Here is a 17,151-nt window from a genome sequence, read left to right as displayed (position 1 = left end):
ACTTTTTGGACTCCTAATCTATAACTTTATTGACCCCTTGCCATCAATGCCCTCCCTTTCTTTATTCCGTCCTGTGTTCTTTTTGTTTATATTTCGCTACTTTGTTTCTTGTAGATCCCTCCTTCCAACTTGCTAGGCTAATTTGTCAGCTGTGGCTGATTTTGGGATCCGCTTTGCCCGAGTCACAAGGTCGTGAATTCAAGTTCGACTCCAGGGCTTCAGCATAATAACCACGGCCAATCTTCTAGTGCAATACTGAGGGAATGCTGCACTGTTGGAGGTGCTATCCTTTGGATGAGATGTTAAACTGAGGCCCCATCTGCCTGCTCGAGTAGATGTAAAAGATTCCATGGCGTTATTTCCAAGAAGAGCTGGGACATTATCCCAGGTGTCCTTGGCACTATTTATCCCACAATCAACATCACAAAAAAGATAATCTGCTCATCATTATATTGCTGTTTGTGGAACTTTGCTGTGTGCACATTGGCTGCCGCGTTTCCTATATCACAACAGTGATATACGAACATTTGAACAAAGAGCAGGAGTAAGCCACTTGGCCCCTCGAGCCTGCTCCGCCATTCAATGAAATCATGGCTGATCTGATTGTAACCCCCGCTCCACATTTCTGCCTACTGCCAAAAATCTTTCACCCATTTGTTAATCAAGAATGTTATCTAGCTTTGCCTTAAAAATATTCAAAGACTGTGCATCCACTGCCTTTTGAGGAGGAGAGTTCCAAAGACTCATGATCCTCTGAGATAAAACAATTCTCCTCAGCTCTGCCTTAAAGAAGTGACCCCTTATTTTTAAACAATAACCTCCAGTCTTAGATTCTCCCACAAGTAAAAACATCACCTCCACATCCACCCTGTCAAAACCCCTTAGGATCTTAAAGGTTCCAATCAAGTCACCTCTTGCTCTTCTAAATTCCAGTGGATACAAACCTAACCTATTCAATCTTTCGTCATAAGACACCCTGTCCATTCGTGGTATTTGTCTGGTAAATCTTCTCTGAATTGCTTCCAACACATCTACATCTTTCCTTAAATAAGGAGACCAGTACTGTGCACAGTACTCCAGTTGTGGTCTCACTAATGCCTTCGGCAACTTAAGCATAACCTCCCTACTTTTGTGATCAATTCCACTCACGATAGCCAATAACATTCTATTATAAAAACAAAAAACTGCGGATGCTGGAAATCCAAAACAAAAACAGAATTACCTGGAAAAGCTCAGCAGGTCTGGCAGCATCAGCGGAAAAGAAAAGAGTTGACGTTTCGAGTCCTCATGACCCTTCAACAGAACTAACATTCTATTAGCTTTCTTAATTCTTTGGTGTACCTGCATACTAGCCTTTTGTGATATATGCACCTTGACACCCAGATCCCTCTGAGTCTGAGCTCTGCAATCTCTCCCCATTTAGATATACTTTTTTATTCTTGCCAAATGGGCAGTTTCACATTTGCCCACATTATGCTCCATTTGCGAGATCCTTGCCCATTCACTTAACATATCTATGTCCCTTTGTAGCATCCTTACGTCCTCTTGGCAACTTTCCTATCTCTGCACTTCAAAAATATTTCAATGGCTGTAAAGCACTTTGAGCTGTCCAGTCATCATGAGAAGCGCTATAGAAATGTTCTTTTTTTTTTTAAAGCTTTTGGGCCAGCACCCCTCAGTTTTAAACTAGACCATCATTTTGTACCCAGTTGAGAAATTATATTTAAATTAGAAATTGATGACATGTTGCTTTCAAATTAGGTGGATTTATAATGTAAATATTACAATTTTTAAAAATGGGTTTAAATGATAAAAGGCAAGTTACTTCAATTTCATATGCAGATTAAGGAATAGGAAGCAAATTACCATTGTCAGAGGCCTGAGAATAAGTTACCTTGTAGCTTTAAATTGAAAGGGAATTTATTTTAAAGTAAGAACTAGAGATTTAACTCCATGTTAAAATGTGCTGAAAACAACTATATGCAAAAAAAAATGTCCCATGACCAATGAAATGACTGTAACTGATCTTACTCTAACCTGTGGTGTGATCTTCTTACAATAGTTCTCAATGCATATTAATAATTAAACTTGTAATTTGTTTTTGTAGGGAAGTAGAGACAACATGAGCATTGTACTGGTCTGCTTCCCTAATGCTCCCAAGGTTTCAGAAGAGGCAGTGAGAAAAGATGCTGAACTGGATAAATACCTGGAGTCGCGTGTTGAAGGTAGGACAGATTTGTCGACTTGTTGAATGCAGGATTTTTTCTTGTACAAAAAGAATCAGTAATTTTATCGCCAAATTTTTTTATTTCAATAGGCTCTGAAGGAGAAAAATATGTCTTAACAGTTTGGTTCTTCAAAATTTCAAAGATCTCAAAAGTAGGAATAGTTTAAGTCATGTTCTTTCTGTGTACTCTATGTTGTGACAGAATATGTAATTACAGAAATAATCCCAGAAAATGTGTTACCTCGGTGAAAGCTTTTGAAGTAGATAAAGAAGATGGTCATAGTCAGTTTATTTTCTCTATTTCGTCAGAATTTGGATGCTGCTTCCATTCATTTTCAAGAGGAACCATTCCTCAGCCACGTTACTTTTTTTTTGGTTTATTTAACATTGCAACAATTATGTCATTTCATGTTCTCAGATTTATTGCCAAGTCTTGTGAGTAGCATTGTCTTTGTTTAAAATGTATTACTGATGGAGAGGAGCCTGATCAAGACACATGTTTCGGCATGAGGTAGTTCCTAGGATTTCTGATGTCCTGAAGATGATTATGTAGTGTTTGTGTTTGCTAGACTAGAGAAAGTCATCACAAATTTAAACCTGTACCCATTGAATCTACCCAGGAGCACTGTCAACAAGGCTAGTGCTATCTAAAACTGATTCCTTTTGGGACTTGCATAATTCATAGAGTTGGAGAGGTTTACAGCACAGAAAAAGGCCCTTCGGCCTATCGAGTCTGCACCGGTCAAACAAGTACCTTACTATTCTAATCCCATTTTCCAGCACTAGGCCCATAGCCTTGCATGCCATGGCATCGCTAGAGCACATCCAAATACTTAATGTTATGAGGGTTTCTGCCTCTTTCATCCTTTCAGGCAGATAGTTGCAGATTCCCACCACCCTCTGGATGAAAAAATTCTTCCTCACATCCCCTCTAAACCCCCTTGCCCCTTACTTTAAATCTATGCCCCCTGGTTATTGATTCCTCCACCGGGGAAAAGTTCCTTCCTGTGGACTCTATCCATGCCCCTCATAATTTTATACACCTCAATCATGTCCCCCTCCCTCAATCTCTTCTGCTCCAGGGAAAATAACCCAGTCTATGCAATCTAAACTATGCAATCATAACTAAAACTCTCCAGCCCAGTCAATATCCTGGTAAACCTCCTCTGCACTCTCTCTAGTGCAATCACATCCTTCTAATAATGCGGATTCCAGAACTCCATGCAGTACTCTAGCTGTGGCTGAACCAGCGTTTTATACAGTTCCAGCATAACCTCCCTGGTCACCTCTTCGAAAAATTCAATCAAGTTGGTCAGACATGACCTCCCCTTAACCAAACCATGCTGACTGTCCTTGATTAAGCCCTGCCTCTCCAAGTGTAGATTAATTCTGTCCCTCAGAATTGCTTCCAATAGTTTCCTCACCATTTAGGTTAGACTGACTGGCCTGTAGTTCCCTGGTTTAACCCGCCCTCCCTTCTTGAATAACGGAACCATATTGGCCTGTCCTCCAGTCCTCTGGCACCTCTCCTGTGGCCAGAGGGGTATTGAAAATTATTACCAGTGCCCCTGCTATCTCCTCCCTTGCCTCACTCAACAGCCTGGGATACTTTTCTTCCGGGCCTGGAGATTTATCTACTTTTAAGCCTGCCAGAACACTCAGAACCTCCTCTGATTCTCTGCTAATTTATTTAATTATATCACAGTCCTGCCTGATCTCCACACCCACGTCGCCCCCCCTCACTTGTGAACACCGACACAAAGTATTCATTTAGAACCCTACCTATGTCTTCCAGCTCCACACACAAATTACTACTTTGGTCCTGAATGGGCCCTACTCTTTCCCTAGTTATCCTCTTACTCTTAATGTACTTGTAAAATAACTTTGGGTTTTCCTTTATTTTACCTGCCATTGTTTCTTCATTCCCCCTTTTTGCTCTCCTAATTTCCTTTTTAAGTTTTCCCCTATACATTCTATACTCCTCTAGGACTTCTGCTGTTTTGAATCCTTGGTATCTGCCATAAGCCTCCCTTTTTCCCTCTATCCAATCCATATCCCCTGACATCCTGGGTTCCCTAGATTTGTTGGTCCCACCTTTTGTCTTTACTGGAATATGTTGGCCCTGTACTCGCCCTATTTCCTTCTTGAATGAGTCCCACTGCTTTGACGCAGATTTACCTAAAAGTAGCTGCTCCGAGCCCACTCTGGCCAAATCATATCTGATCTTATTAAAATCTGCCTTCCCCCAATTTAGAACTCGATTTCTGGCCCATCCTTGTCCTTTTCCAAAACAACCTTGAATCTAATGGAGTTATGATCACTATCTGCAAAATGTTCCCCCACTGAAAGCTCTACCACTTGCCTGGCTTAATTCCCTAAAATTAAGCCCAGGATCGCCCCTCTCTTGTAGGACCTTCTGCGTATTGGCTCAAAAAGCTCTCCTGGGTGCGTTTTAAGTATTCCGCTCCCTCTAAACCTATCACACTATGACTAACCCAGTTGGGGAAGTTGAGATCCCCCACTATTACTACCTTATTATTTTTACACTTCTTTGAAATTTCCCTACATATCTGCTCTTCTATTTCTCTCTGACTGGGGGCCTATAGTACACTTCCACTAATGTGATTGCTCCTTTTTTTGTTTTTCAGTTCTACCCATATGGCTTCATTTGAGGAGCCTTCTAAGATGTCTTCCTTCCTTGCTGCTGTAATTGATTCCTTGATCAACATTGCGATACCCCCTCCTCTTTTACCTCCTTCCCTGTCTCACCTGATGACCCTATATCCTGGAATATCGAGTTGCCAATCCTGCCCCCCCTCAACCATCTCTGTGACAGCAATGACATCATACTTCCATGTGTTAATTTGTGCCCTCAACTCATCTGCCTTATTCATCAGACTCCTTGCATTAAAATAAATACCATCCAACCTTGCCAAATTCCCTTGTGCCTTGACTGGCCTATAATTTCTATGCCTTCCAGACTCACTTGTTCTCTCTTCTAATTTTGGCTGTGCACCCCCCCCTCTGAACCTCCTCTCAGGATCCCGTCCCTCTGGCAAGTTAAACACTCCTCAACAGCACTAGCAAACCTCTCTGCAGGGATGTTGGGCCCATTGCGGTTCAGGTGCAACCCGTCCGCCTTGTACAGGTCCCACCGCCCCCAGAAACGGTCCCACTGTTCCAGAAATCTAAAGCCCTCCCTCCTGCACCATCTCTGTGGCCACGCATTCATCTGGACTAACCTCCTATTTCTATACTCACTAGCGCGTGGTACCGGAAGTAATCCAGAGATTACTACTTGTGATGTCCTGTTTTTTAATCTGCTTCCTAGCTCCCTAAATCCTGCTGGCAGGACCTCATCCCTCTTTCTACCTCTGTCATTGGTACTGATATGTACCACAATCTCTGTCTGTTTGCCCTCCCCCTTTAGAATGCCCTGCAGCCGTTCAGTGACACCCTTGACACTGGCACCAGGGAGGCAACATACCATCTTGGAGTCATGTCTATGACCACAGAAACCCCTGTCTGTTCCCCTTACTTTCGAGTTACCTACCACTATTGCTTTTCCCCTCTTTTTTCCCTCCCCACACTGTGCAGCTGAGCCACTCAGAGTGCCATGAATGTGGCTGCACTCCCCCAAGGAACCATCACTCTCACAGTTTTCCATACAGAAAAACAGCTTTCGAGCGAGATGCACCCTGGGGATTTCCTGACTGCCTGCCTGACACCTTTCTTCTGACTGATGGTCACGCATTCCCAGAGTGTAAGAAATAGGAGCAGGAGTAGGCCATTCACCACCCCGAGCCTGCTGCACCATTTAATAAGACCATGGCTGTTCCTCAACCTCAATTCCACATTTCCTGCTCAATCATCATATTCCTTGATTCCCTTAGGGTCCAAAAATCTTTCAATGTCAGCCTTGAATATGATCAATATAGGAGCATTTACAGCCTCTGGATAGAGAATTCCAAAGATTCACAACCCTCTGAATGAAGACATTTCTCCCTTTTACCAGTCCAAAACAGCCGTCACATTATCCTGAGATTATGCCCCTTAGTTCCATTGTGATTCCAATTTTTTTTTCTTGCAAGAAAATTTCACTATCTGACCCTCAACCATAGAATATATTCACAGATGCGGTGCCTTCTGAGAACAAGCAGTTTAGCAGGGATGGGTGTGTGGATTCTCATTAGGTTACAATTTTCTAGATAAAGTAGACTGTTATAAAGGATGTGTAGATTCACAGAGAATGTGCCGTAACCATTTATGGTATTCTCCCCAAAATGACAGTTGCCAAAGGTTAATTTGCTTCCTAGATGTGGAGAGTACCAAAAGGATGGAGAAGAGCGGATTTTGTAACGGCGACAAGAGAGCCAAACTTTCTGTAGGATTTCTGTTTTTGCAATAACTTGCAAGTGTTTTTTGCTGTAGTAGATGAGGTATAATTACCAAGTCAGTTGAACCCTGCATCCCTGAATGGCTGAGCCATTAGGACGACTTAAACATACAATAGCTTGTTCCTCTCCAGTCACCATTTATCTTTTAAGAGACGAATTAAACCTCCATAGACATTTGTATAAATAGCCATTTTTTGTCGTTCTTGATGGCACTTGTCATGTCACTGAAGTGAAGGAACTAAAATGGAGCATCCATGCTTTGTTGAGGGAACAGGGTGCACCTCTGGCAATGCAGAAATCCCTCCATACTGCTGTGAAATGTCAGCTGAAGGGGTCAAAATATATATTTTTTTCAAGGCCTATTTTTGAGATATTCTCAATGGCTACTTTTTGATTTATAGGGGCAACTTTTTGGTTTACAAGGCCTCCATGAAGGTGAAGCAGATCTAAAGATTTAAGTTAGAAACCAGACTGTTTTTGAAGCAGGAATTTGCAAATGCGCTTTACATCTCCATTAAAGAATATTAAAGAAATACGAGACTGTGCTGGTCAGGCGGCCATGAATCCATTCACCTACCCAAACCCTGTCATTGTCCTCCAGTGGCTGATATTAAAGAAAACTTGAGGCCTGCAAGATCAGGCTCTTATGGATCGACTGAACTTCAAAAGATCATCCTCCGCCATTTCCGCCAACTCCAGCATGGTGCCACCACCAAACACATCTTCCCTTCATCCCCTGGCGGCATTCCGCAGGGATCATTCCCTCTCAGAGACCCTGGTCCACTCCTTCATCACCCCCTACACCTCAACACCCTCCCATGGCACCTTCCCATGCAACCGCGGAAGCTGCAACACCTGCCCCTTTACTTCCCCTCTCCTCACTGTCCATGGGCCCAAACACTCCTTTCAAGTGAAGCAGCATTCCACTTGCACTTCCCTTAATTTAGTCTACTGCATTTGCTGCTCCCAATGCGGTTTCCTCTACATTGGAGAGACCAAACGCAAACTGGGTGACCACTTTGCGGAACACCTTCGGTCTGTCCACAAGCATGACCCAGACCTCCCGGTCGCTTGCCATTTCAACACTCCAACCTGCTCTCATGCCCACATGTCTGTCCTTGGCCTGCTGCAATGTGCCAGTGAAGCTCAATGCAAACTGGAGGAACAGCACCTCATCTTCCGACTAGGCACTTTACAGCCTTCCGGACTGAATATTGAGTTCAACAATTTTAGATCATGAACTATCTCCTCCATCTCCGACCCCCCTTTTTTCCAATAATTTATATAGATTTTTCTTTTCCCACCTATTCCCATTATTTTTAAATGTATTTCCATCCATTGTTTTATCTCTACCTTCTAGCCTATTACTATCCCTTCCCCCCACCCCACCCGGGCTATCTGTACCTTGCTCATCCTGTTTTCTACCCTTAATGTCACCTATTAGCACATTTCTTAGCTAATATCACCACCGTCAACACCTCTTTGTCCTTTTGTCTATGACATCTTTTGGCGATCTCCACCTATCACTGGCCCTCTATCCAGCTCTACTTGTCCCACCCTCCCTTAAACCATATGTTTCACCTTTCCTATTCGTTAACTGTTCCTCTCCGCAGATGCTGTCAGACCTGCTGAGTTTTTCCAGGTATTTTTATTTTTGTTTCTGTTTCCAACTTCTTCTACATGTCAAAACATTTTCTTAAATATGCACATGCAGCGACAGCCAAAAAAACCTTGTATACAGACAGCCATTTCTAAAGCAGAAACCTTTCAAGAAAAACCTAGGGGGAAACAAAAAAAAAACTATTCCTCCCACAATATTGTTTTCTCCCTCTACCCCAGGTCTTTACTTTAAACTTTGTGCACAAAATAATTTATTGCACAAATATAAAAGTGGAAGAAAGCCATTGAAAAATATTTAATTTTTTAATTTATGTTTTGGTTATTGTTATTCCAGCAGTGCTTTGTAAACTTGAAAACCGGGCCGGGAGGTGGCTTTTTGAGGAAAAATAAAGATTTTTTTCAACAAAATTGGGAAATCATGCACTTAATTAAATAAAATAAGCTGTAAAGGTAAAAGTGAGCAATGTTGCCTGTCGCCCATAACCCCCCCCTCCCACTTGTCCCCTAAATCCCCCTCTCCTTCCTCAGTCTCTCTGTGTGTTTCTCTCTCTCTCTTTACCTGCACTGGCTGCACCACCATCTTGACCTGCCTCTCTCCCCCGGATCTGCTGATGGCAGTACCGAGATTCCAATTCTCTTATTTTATATTGAAATAGGAGGATTGTTGTTACTTGGAGTGGGATGGGGTGGGGAGGAGATTGTATTTTTAAATAATTTTTTAAAAGACTCGCTTCAGTGCATCCTCCCTGGCTGCTGCCAGAAAGCCCCCCCACCCCCCCTCAATAAAACACACCACAACTCCAAAATGATTTTTAAAAAAAAAAATAATTCCAGAGGGAGGGAAAGGAGTGCCAAGTATCCATTGACTCCCAAGTTCTGAGGTTCTGCTCTGAAGAGAATTTTTCTGTCTCTTCTCTTACTCTTCAACTCAGAGAAAAGTTTTTCTGCTTTTAATTCTCCTATCTCTCCTATGCTCGCTACTCCAGCTCCTGCAATCACAGGTTCTCTCCCTCTTGCTGTTGCTGCTTCTCCAATCATCGATTCTGGAGGAGCAGCAAATTTCCATTTCATGGAAACTTTAACCTGAAATTTTAACACTCTCTCTCTCTCTCTTCCCATAGATGTTGCCAGACCTGCTGAGTAATTTCAGCATGCTGTGCTTTTATTTCAGATTTCTAGCATCCTTGTACTTTGCTTTTGTAATGGAAATTTGAAATTCTTTCCCTAAAGGTTGTGGTTGCTGGTTCAACTTTTTAAGACTGAGATAGGTAGATAATTGTTAGGAAAACATATCCAAGGATATGGAGTAAAGGTGGATAAATGAGAATTGAGTTACATATCAGCCATGATCTGATTGAATGGCAGAACAAGCTTTGTTGGTGAATGACCTACTCCTGTTTCTATGGCATGTTGTTACATCAAATGCCTCTCTGCATTTGGAACTTTAATCTAAGAACCATTAAAGTGTCCATGTTATCTCTTTATTTACTCACACAAAGTCATGAGGATATTGAGTACCTCTATCAAATTTCCTCTTAACCTCTGCTCTAAGGAGAACAATCACAGCTTTTCCAGTCTCCACATAACTGAAGTCCCTCATAACTGGTACCATCCTTGTAAACCTCTTCTGCGTCCTCTCCAAGATCTTGACATTCTTCCTAAAGTGTGTTGCCAAAAGCTGAACACACAATTCCAGCTGAGGCCCAGCCAGCGTCTCATAGAAGTTGACCATAACTTTCTTGCTTATTGTACTATATTCCTGTATTAATGAAGCCAAGGATTCTATATGCTTTTTAACAGTCATTTCAGTTTGGCCGGCCACTTTAAAAGAACAACTCTGTTTTTGTCCCTTTAATTACACTTTTACAATTTACATGCCTGTAAAATGCTTTTCGGTTCCCTTTTATGCTAGCCACTAATAACTATCTGATAGCTTATAGTATACCATGTAAGATAGTAACAACCCTCTATTGTTCCTGTCTTTGACCACCTCAACTACATCAGCTCTCTCCAGTGCTATCATAGTTTATTTGATCACTGTTCCTTCCCTATCTTGCCTTGTAGTCACGAATGTTAAGTTCCCAATCTTCCACTTCTTTGAGCCAGTCAGTATATCGTAGACCTTTGTGGTGACTTGTGCCTGTAGCTCACCAACCTTCTCTACCACACTGGAATTAGGCACATGCATTTCAACCCAATCTTCAATTCACTCATATTTTCCCCCTGCCTGATCCCTCCTATTTCCGAAGTATTATTTTCGCCAGTGCTAGTTATCTCACCAAGTATCTTTTACATCTTTTTTCTCCCCTTAATGTTTCATCCTAGTGCCCATCCCCTGCCAAATTAGTTTAAAGCCTCCACAATGTCAGTTAATCTTAACATGGACATTAGTCACAGCTCTGTTGAAGTGGAGCCCATTCACCTTGAACAGGACCCTCCAGCTCCAAAACTGTTTTCTGCCCCCAGGAAACTGAAGTACTCCCTCTTATTCCTATACTCACTTGTGTATCGAATTGGGAATCACCGAGCAATTATCACTTTTAGAGATCCTTCTCTTCAGTTTCTTCTCAAGCTCTTGAAATTCTGACTGCAAGACCTCAACCCTTTTCCTTCTGACATAATTGGACTTCTGGTTGTTCCAGACTATCCCCCTTATTGGAAAAATTCCATTAAAATTGGGTCTCATGATAAAAATCATCTTCCTACTTCTCAGTGCCGACTTGTTGTGGAACCGCTTCAAAGGAATGTGCAAAGCCAGTGTTGTGCCCCCGCACCATTCTGTAATCTTGCCTTTTTACTGGATTGGGTGTCAGCTGTGGATCTTACATGTAACCACTGGAAAATAACATCAGAGTAATCCAAGCAACAGCTTTCTTCACAATTGACAGTGGTAGCAGATGTATATCTGACAAAAATTGGTGCTCATCTGCAAGTGGACAATTGACAATACATCAATTGATGACAACTAAGGAGCAATCAGGCTAGCTTGAGAACACTACTAGACAAGCTGGTATGTGGTACGTAGTTGGACAACACTGCAGTACTCTAACAAGCAAGGAGGAGCTTGCTTTTGTTCTTGTCAAGATGTGATCCCCATGCATCTTGGATCTGTGCTGTATGATTACCCTGGGTCAGTATTTAGCTAGGCTGGCCAATTAACAGATATTGTCATTTCAGAGTTCACCCTCAAGTGCAAAATCCATCCAGAGGTACTTCAGGATGAAAATTTCAAACTATTACTCTTTTGGATGAGACTTTAACCCAAGGTCCTACCTGTCTTCTGGGTGTAAAAATTCCCGTGGCACTATTTTGAAGAAGAGCAGGGGAGATGTCCCTGTTGTCCTGGCCAATATTTATCCCTCAGCTAACATCACAAAAACAGATTATCTGGTCATTATCACCTTACTGTTTCAAGGAGCTTGCAATGTGCAAATTACCTGCTGTCTTTTCTACAATACAACAGTGACGACACTTCAAAAGTACTTCATTGCTGTAAAGCATTTTGAGATATCTGCCAGGAAAAGCACTATATAAATAAGTCTTTTTCCCTTTTTTACGACAATTTCTGGAGGGCAAGTTTGGGGACACAAGCAGAGAACAAACTAGTTGCATCTCAGTAGAAATCAAGTTCTGGTCAAGCACAATGGTCTGGTCAGCCTGGAGGCTTGGATAATCCACTCACTCCCTAGCCATGTGTAACTCAGTGATGTTACAAATAGTTCAAAACATAGCAAATCAGAAACTTTATTGTCCATAGTTCCATGCAATATGGCAGGGAGCAGAGGAAGAATTCCCCTTTATTGCAAGGGATGCTGTCAAACTGTTTGAGCTTCAAATATAGCATCTGAATGTTTTGGTGCATCATTTTAAAAGAAAAAAATTCATCCACATTTCTAAGTATCTCCATAGTTTAACTCAGCCATATCTCTTTAATGTTCTCCAAACCTTTGTCTCAGAATTTACACTGCATTTTCTGTCTCTGGTCTATTTTTCTTTCCCTCCTCTTCTCCCCCCCGCCCCCCCCCCCACCCTGCACTTAACCATTGGATAGAACCTTTAGCCACTATGCCTCAGCATTGTGATTTTCTCCTGAACTGTATCTGCTGTACTAAATTTCTCCTCAATTGTTTTTCCAACTTTAGAAACCTTTTTAAAACAAATTTGTGACAATTTTCATTCACTGTTCTTATTTGGGGTGTTAGCATTGATATGTGAAAGCAACAGCGACTTATTTTTATAGCACTCTTCACATGCACAAAGGCTTAACTTTGGAAAGACATAAGAAATAAGAGCAGGAGTAGTCCATACATCCCACTTGAACCTACTTCCCCCTTCGATTAAAAAAATCATGGTTGATTGATCTCTACTCCGTTTTCCCATCTGGTCCCCATATCCCTTGATTCCTTGCGTGACCAAAAAAATCTGTCTATCTCAGCTTTAACTTTTCTTGAACTTCTTAAAACATACCTTTTTGACCATGCCTCAGTGTCTACCCTGCCAAGCCTTCAGAATCTTGTATGTTTCAATGAGGTTACCTGTCATTCTTCTAAACTCCAGAGAATCTATGCCTTATTTACTCAGCCTTCATCATAGGACAGCTTCTCATTCCAGGAATCAGTCTAATAAACTTTTGCTGTTCTGCCTCCAATGCAAGTATATCCTTCCTTAACTATAGAGAGCAAAACTGCACACATGGCTCCAGGGATGGTGTCTCCCAAGTTCTGTACAATTGCAGCAAGAGTTCTTTATTATTGCACATCAGTCCCTTTGCAATAAAGGCCAGCATACCATTTGCCATCCTAATTGCTTGTACCTGCATGCTAACTTTGTGTTGCGTGTACAAACAAGTCTCTCCAAACATCAACAGTTACAAGCTTCACCCCTTTTGAATAAAAAAAAGTATTGATTTTTTATTCTCAAAACCGAAATGAATAACCTCACACTTTCCCACATTATACTTCATCTACCATATTTTTGACTACTCATTTGCAGCCTCTCTCTGTCCTCCTCATAGCTTACATTTCCGCTTAGCTTTGTATCATCAGCGTACATTACTCTCTTTATCTAAGTCATGAATATAGATTGTAAATAGCTGAGACCCCAGCACTGATCCTTGCAGCACTGTAATAATCCCAGCCTGCCAATTTGAAAATGCCCCATTTAAGACTAATCTTTGCCTCCTGTCCATTAACCAATCCTCTATGCATGCTAATATATTACTTCCAAACTCCCATGAGCCCTTATCTTGCCGATTAACCTTATCACTGAAAAAAGGTAAGGTGATGGAGACACTTAACTTGACATGCTTTTACTTTGAAGTAAATTTTCTGGAGCTATCTTGAGAAGATGGAGGTGATGGGAGTTGGGACTTCAGTTAGGCACTTTTGAATGAGTTGACATTTTTGAAAGATAGGCAAGGAGTATTGGAGAAGTTCAGCCTCCAAGTGATGAAAGCATATGGAGCATGGTTTTTGTAGTTGGAATTGAAGAAAGCCACTTTGAAGGCGATGGAGTAAGTAGTGCTCAGGATTGAATAGTATTCCAGACTTATGCATTGTCTACCTCTAGCTGAGATAGTGGCTTGGGGAGGGGTTTGATGCCATCAAAGCCAGAGGGCATGTAGGTGCTATTGAGAACCAATTGGAATGATTTTGACTGTGCAAAAATGAAGCTGTGTGAAATTTTGCCTTTGTGGGCTAGGCAGTTGGATTGGTGAAGGAAGTATATCTGGTTGTCATCAGCACAAATGAACATTCATCCCTGCTTCTGGATGTTGATATTAGATTTCACAACGCATCATATTGGATTGCGATATTTATATTAATTGCTGTCAAACTGTGCATTGTAATTAGTTACAGAAACAATCTAAATTTTAAAACTTATTTCCACTAAGTTCTCTGAAAACTAATTATAAGTTTCCTTTTGTTTTCTGTGGCCTTAAATTGTTAACTGCTATATTCTTTGGTCTGAAATAATATGAGATTAGATACTTGGAAATAATCTTGCAAGGGTTGAGAAAAAAAACTTTGCCCCAAAAAATATACTTATAGACTTGTGTGGAGCCACTCGAGCTTTGCTGTACATTTGCTAGTAAAATTAATGTTAAAGGTAATTTTCTGTTTGTAAATAGAAATTTGATTCTTGGCTCCTACGTGATACTTAGTTCTTTATGATTTATTTGTTTATTCATGAATTTTTCAGAGATGTTTTCTTCAAAGTTAAGTTTTTTCCATTCCATTCCCAAAAAATCTTGGTGACATTGAGGAGGGAATTGTGTAACATTTACTAAGAAAGGCTTATGGAGTCAGTTTGTGTTGTTTGGATGCTGTGGATACCAGACAAACTGCATTTTCTAGTTTGATTAAAACATGGGGCACTTTGTGCTGTTAACATTTGTTATTAGATCAGTCCAAGTATGCAGCTGGCACCAAGCCTTTTGGCACAGCATGTGTGGCAGGATTCCCTCGTAACTGGTATCCATTCAGACATTGCCCTTAACATAAAACATTATCAGCAGTAAGCAGATGTTGCTGGAATATCCAGTGTAATGTGTCAGAAAAGCTTAAATAAAGTAAATTTCCATAAGCATTTCAATGAACTTCTCAACTTTGGTTTGTTCAGTGAAATTCCTGATTGTAATCAAATTGTAAACAATGCATTACAGAGTTGGGGATGATAATGAAAGGACAAATTAAAGTCCTATTATTGCTGCCACAGATCACTATATAATTTGAACTTTGGTTTATTTGATGCATTAAGTTCTTCTGGCATCAACCAAATAGTGTTGTGTCTAACATTTCTTGTGCCTAAGGCTTATCATTCTCTGTTTTCTCAATATAATTTGACCCTTGCAGCACACAGATTACAAAGTGTCTAATTCTGGGGCAACTGGAAGATGCCTGAACTGTCTAGCTTGAACCCGTGATCGGCTGCGTGCCACCATTTTACATGGACGGGCCAATTAAGGCCCACCCAGCGTGACGCGCATCCAGTAGCACTTAGCGCTATATTTGCGGGGGGGGGGGGAGAGAAGAGGGAGAGTCGGGGCCTATGCTCTTAAGCACATGCGCGCATAAGAGCGCAGAAATCTCCCTGAGGCACGGAGCTACCTCGGAGATTAATTTCATAATAAAACATTGGATAAAAGAAAAAATGGAACTACTCAGACATGTCCCCTCATGTGACATGTTTAGGAATTTTCAAAAAACATTTTATTTAATTAATAAACCCGTCATGAAATCTCATCCTGCACGTGGATGAGGTCCAATGAAAATGCGAAGGCTGCCTGGGATCTTTGCCTGCCCACCAACCTGAAGGTTGGACGGGCAGCCCTGACAAGTACTTTAATTAGTTCATTAACGGCCTTAACAGGCCTTTGACAGTTCGGCGGGTGCACAGCCAACTCCGATGCGCACCCACCGAACTGAAGATCAGAGTGATGCTCAGTGACATCAGGACGCACATCCAACATCACCGTGCGGCATTTTACGTGTCGGCGTGCGGGGCAAGATCCTGCCCCGTGTTTTTCTTTTGGCTTGGCTGGTTTCGTAGAAGTTTCAAGCCATTGTGTCCAAGGCAGGCCTTGTTCAGGATTTTAAAATTATTTAACTGAGGTTCAAGCTTCACTACCTGCCTTTTGCATGGTACGTCCCAAAAATATGCAATGATCTTTGAAGCCTTTGAGAGCAAGTTTCTAAGCTGCCTTTAACGGATTTTTACTCTTTGTACTTTGAAACCTAATTGGACTAGGTAATGAAACCCATGCTTCCAAAAGGTCACAAATCAATATACATAATGTTCATCAGAGCTTACCTTTTCCCATGCTGGCCGAGCAGCACATTCCTGAGGAGAGTGCCACTACCTCAGTACATGGTCTCATCTGTACTAAAAATGTTAAATAAGTACTTAAATCTGAGAACCTCATTTGCGCTTCAAGTGCTCATGCATAGACAGATTGCCATTGCACCCCTGTTATAAAATCAGCCTTTTTGACAGTTATTTTTTGGTGTGGAGTCCTCTGCCTTCCTTTTAAAAGTAGTGCTGAAAATTCAGCTGCTCTTACATGACATTTCAACAAGTACTAGTATCATATATACTGCATTATCATATCTCTGACCTTTATTCCAACAGGATTGGAGTATATAACAGGAATAAGGAAGTCTTGCTACAATTGTATAGGGCTTTGGTGAGACCACATCTGGAGTACTGTGTGCAATTTTGGACTGCATATCTAAGGAAGGATAATAGCATTGGAGGTTGAGCAGTGAAGATTCACTAGATTAGTTCCTAGGATGAGAGGGTTGTCCATGATGTGAGGCTGAATACATTGGGCCTATACTCTGGAGTTTAGAAGAATGAGAGGTGATCTAATTGATCAAATACAAGATTTTGAAGAGGCTAAGTTTGAAGTGCAAATGAGGTTTTCTGACTTAAGTACTTAATATTTTTAGCAGAGATAGACCATGTACGGAGGTAGGGGCATCCTCCTCAGAAATGTGCTGCTCAGCCAGCATGGAAAGCTGGGACAGGATAGACACTGGGGGGTTGTTTCTGCTGGCTGGGAAATCTAGAACATGGGCACAGTCTCAGGATAAGGGGCTGATCGTTTAGGGCTGAGATGAGGAGAAATATCTTCGCTCAAAGGATGGTTAGTCTTTGGAATTTTCTACTCCATGTAGATGCATCATTGTTGAATATACTAAATGCTGAAAAGGACAGACTTTCGGTCTCTTAGGGAGTCAAGGGATGTCGGGAGCAGATGGAAGGTGGAGTTGAGGCAAAATATCAGCTATGATTTATTAAATGGTCGGGCAGGCTCAAGGGGATTTATTGTGTACTTCTCCTATTTCATGTGTTCTTAAATGTCCCAAAGTGCAAATTAATTTTTAAGTTCAGTCAGCGTTACTA

General features: G+C 41.4%; 1 protein-coding gene across 4 annotated transcripts in view; it reads left to right on the top strand.

The window, feature by feature from the left end:
* Window positions 1-17,151, top strand: part of ppm1ba (protein phosphatase, Mg2+/Mn2+ dependent, 1Ba) — a 137,031-nt gene that overhangs the window by 101,706 nt on the left and 18,174 nt on the right. For all 4 annotated transcript variants that reach the window (XM_041211742.1, XM_041211753.1, XM_041211733.1 and 1 more), the window contains exon 3: window positions 2,108-2,225. In XM_041211742.1, the coding sequence (XP_041067676.1) occupies window positions 2,108-2,225 (118 nt within the window). The remainder of the gene's footprint in view (window positions 1-2,107; window positions 2,226-17,151) is intronic.

The sequence above is a fragment of the Carcharodon carcharias genome, chromosome 2 (assembly GCF_017639515.1).
Source record: "Carcharodon carcharias isolate sCarCar2 chromosome 2, sCarCar2.pri, whole genome shotgun sequence".
NCBI lineage: Eukaryota > Metazoa > Chordata > Chondrichthyes > Lamniformes > Lamnidae > Carcharodon > Carcharodon carcharias.
This window is presented reverse-complemented; position numbering and strand designations above follow the sequence as displayed.